This window comes from Lygodium microphyllum, chromosome 17 (assembly GCF_053477565.2).
Source record: "Lygodium microphyllum isolate KBCC chromosome 17, Lygodium_microphyllum_v1.1.10, whole genome shotgun sequence".
Classification (NCBI taxonomy): Eukaryota; Viridiplantae; Streptophyta; class Polypodiopsida; order Schizaeales; family Lygodiaceae; genus Lygodium; species Lygodium microphyllum.
Window position 1 is genome coordinate 25,587,071 of NC_141151.1, and position 3,352 is coordinate 25,590,422.

General features: G+C 38.7%; 1 protein-coding gene across 1 annotated transcript; it reads left to right on the forward strand.

Annotated features, from left to right (window-relative positions):
- Positions 1–297: 297 nt before the first annotated feature.
- Positions 298–2,626, forward strand: LOC148021704 (early nodulin-like protein 19). The gene is made up of 2 exons (XM_087697209.1): positions 298–662; positions 2,121–2,626. Exons 1-2 carry the CDS (start codon positions 359–361, stop codon positions 2,531–2,533), a joined length of 717 nt encoding a protein of 238 aa, XP_087553335.1. The 5' UTR covers positions 298–358; the 3' UTR covers positions 2,534–2,626.
- Positions 2,627–3,352: the final 726 nt, after the last annotated feature.

Genomic DNA, 3,352 nt, shown 5'->3' on the forward strand with positions numbered 1-3,352 from the left:
CCTCTCTCGTAGCTATTGAAGCTTAGCTTTGAAAAAAGAACAATGTGGAAAATGTGTGTGGTTAGATGGGTTTATTGTTAATGTATGGTGGGTTAACGACGAAGCCAAGCTACAAGCAATTAGTCGAAGGTCTTGTCAAGGGGGCGCAAAAAGCTTGGGCCACCTTCCACCCTCTCTCTCTCTCTCTCTCTCTCTCTCTCTCTCTCTGTCTCTCTCTCTCTCTCTCTCTCTCTCTCTCGTGCAGGCGGCATTATACGACGCACTTCTGATATTTATACACTTTGAGCATTACTATATACAGGTACATAGAGGCGAGAGAGAGAGAGAGAGAGAGAGAGAGAGAGAGAGCGCATATAATATGGCAGCGCCTTCCCCGTGTGTTTCGGTATCAGAAGCAAGCCAGGGAAGAGATAGTTGCAGAGTGTACAGCATTAGGAGGAGGAGCGGATGCATGGATTGCAGCAGTATGGCTAGTGGCTGTGTGTGCATGATAATGGTCAGCTTCTTGCTGTGTAGCATGATGCGGAGTGATTATGTAGTTGGTGCTGAAGGAGCGCAGTTCCAAGTGGGGGACTTGGCTGGCTGGACGCTGCCCAACATCGCCAATGTCAACTACACCCTCTGGGAAAGCCAGCAAACCTTTGTCGTGGGCGACACGCTTTGTAAGCAATCTCTCTCTCTCTCTCTCTCTCTCTCTCTCTCTCTCTCTCTCTCTCTCTCTCTCTCCCATTGCTCTTCCTCCAACCTCTCTCTCCCTTCCCTTCTCACATTAGTACCTCACATATGGCTCAATAGACAGGATGACTCCCTGCCACAATCCCGTGGTCAAGAGTTCAATCCCTACATCGAGCGCGTCAATATTGCAAAGATTAATTGTGGTGAACCCCAACCATAATCATGTTGACATATTTACAAATTTGCTACTAATTTCCCACAATGTATTAGTGATGAAGCCCAATCACTATCATATTTATATATTTAAAAAATTGGTACCGTTTTCCCACACGTTAGTTCCAATGTCCCAAATTTTAGATGAAATCTCCAATGGACTCAAAATGTAGAATAGCCTTATTAAGGTATCTTGCAAATATCACCAACCAAGGTAGGTGTTACTCTCCCAAAGCTCACTCCCTAGTACTCAAATCATAGGAGGCTTCAAACTTATGCACTCTTAGCCAAAGACATCATCAGTCTAGGAGTGATAAAGAATAACAAAATTAGAGGGCACCATTTATACCAATGTTATTACATGAGCTTTGGAGATCGATGATGGCTACATGTAATGAATCTTTCAACATTGTCCAACATTCATTAGATTTATGCAATCTTAATTTTGAGGGTTGATTCAATTTGTTTTGTGTGCGCACATGTGTCCATGCAAATGCGTGTGTGTAAGGCCTTAGACCCCCACCCTTTAGGATAGGAAATTTTTTGTATAAGGTGGCCAAAATACCCCACCCACCATTCCATGTGAGTTGAAGCACTATCACTAGTTGTAGAATAATACTAGATGGTCAAACCATTACCCTATGTGGCCGAACACACATAGCTGCCAAAGGGGAGTTGAATGTGTTGAACTCTTACCATTCACAATGCATAAATATGTAACTTAAACTTCAATCCATTTTAAGTGTAAGGCGCATAACAAATCTTGCATGAAATAACTTTGCATCCAAGGATCCAAGGCGCATAACTTAAATCTTTGCATCCAAGGATCCATAAGTTATTAAACTAAAGGTGATGTAGACACATAAGTTCAAACAATTCATGACATGACAACTCAATCCCTTATCTTGATTCCTCAAATGTTATAGCATATATCCTCCCTTAGTACAAATCTCTCTTCTTGAAGACCTCCATAATATATGCAACTTACTTTTCAAGTTCAAATTTCATTGGCATGAAGAATTTGCTTTTTCATTCTCTTAAAAATCCAATTTCTTAAGAACTCCATTGCTATGCCACTTTGTGTGATAAACTTTTGCCTTTCAATTTCAAGGTTAGAATGTGTTCATACTTTCATGTGATCTAGTATTTCATTTGGAGTGTTTAATTTGTGCCAAAGTAAACACTTTGGCTCATATGGCTAATTGTTATGTGATCTATTCTTGATTTTCCAGATTTTAACTATAGCAAAACGTTGCACAATGTGATGGTGGTTAACAAGGCAGACTATGAGAGTTGCTCAGCTTCCAATCCCATTGCTACTTATGATGATGGAGCAACAGTCATTCCTTTGGACAGGCCTGGCACTTTCTTCATCTTATGTGGAGTGCCTTCACATTGTGATCTTGGTCAAAAGGTTGCTATACGAGTGCGTAGACATGCATCTGCCTCTTCATCAACACCATCGCCTTCCTATCCAACTCCTTCAACAGCAACAAGTCCTAGTCCAATAATCACCCCTACTTTGTTGAGTCCAATCGGCTCTCCTCCTTTACCTAGTAGCACCTCACAACGTTTGGATCTTCATTTTGATATCATTAACGTTTGTACAATAGGTGCATTACTCCTAGGCTTCATCTCTATTTAAAGACTAGATGCCGATAAAAATCTTTCTCAAATTAAGAAAATGAGTTGTATCTATACATTTTTATGATTTAATACCAAGTAAATAATTATTATACAGTTTTAGAAGCATGTCAATTAATTGGCTTCCTTGTTTCATAAGGCATTTCATCCCAAGCATGTGATCTCGAAGGATGTATCATGGAATTGATTTTGAAGGTGTATAGTGGCATAAGTATCAATATGCATACTTCTAGCAAGGGTTTGTTTTATACACTCGATGTGCTTTTTTTTTTGCATATACGCACTTATCCATTATGGAATATGCTAATAACATTTTGAATTGAGGTTGCAAAGAGAGTTGTTTCTAAGAATTGAATGCTACAATAAATTAAAAATACAAAATCTTGAATCATGAATCTACCAACACATAATGTAGGTTAATGAATGCATGTATAAATAGAAATAAGTACATAAGAAAAAAATTAGATATTGAATTTAAAAACATGAAAATTCCAATGAGCACAATCAAATATCATAATTGATGAGAGATATTAAGTGCATCTATCAGGTGGCAAACATGATTCAATGTAAGGTCCCTTCCCACCACACATGTTGTGGTGACTTACATAACCATTTACTACTTTTCTTCCAAGGAAAAAGACATAAGAGAATCACACAATATAGAGCATGCTTTATTACAATGTATGGTATAGAACCACACACAAAATTAGAAAGTGGTGTATCTGAAGGATAAAAAGTCAACTTCGACGCGCATGTGAACTAGCTTTCTACATGCTATTCCACTTCACCTAAACTATAATAACTTTTTCTAATAGATTCA

Coding starts and splice junctions, on each gene's coding strand:
- LOC148021704 (XM_087697209.1), top strand. CDS start 359: ATGGCAGCGCCTTCCCCGTGTGTTTCGGTATCAGAAGCAAGCCAGGGA. Junction 663..2,120: donor TGTCGTGGGCGACACGCTTT/GTAAGCAATCTC, acceptor TTGATTTTCCAG/ATTTTAACTATAGCAAAACG.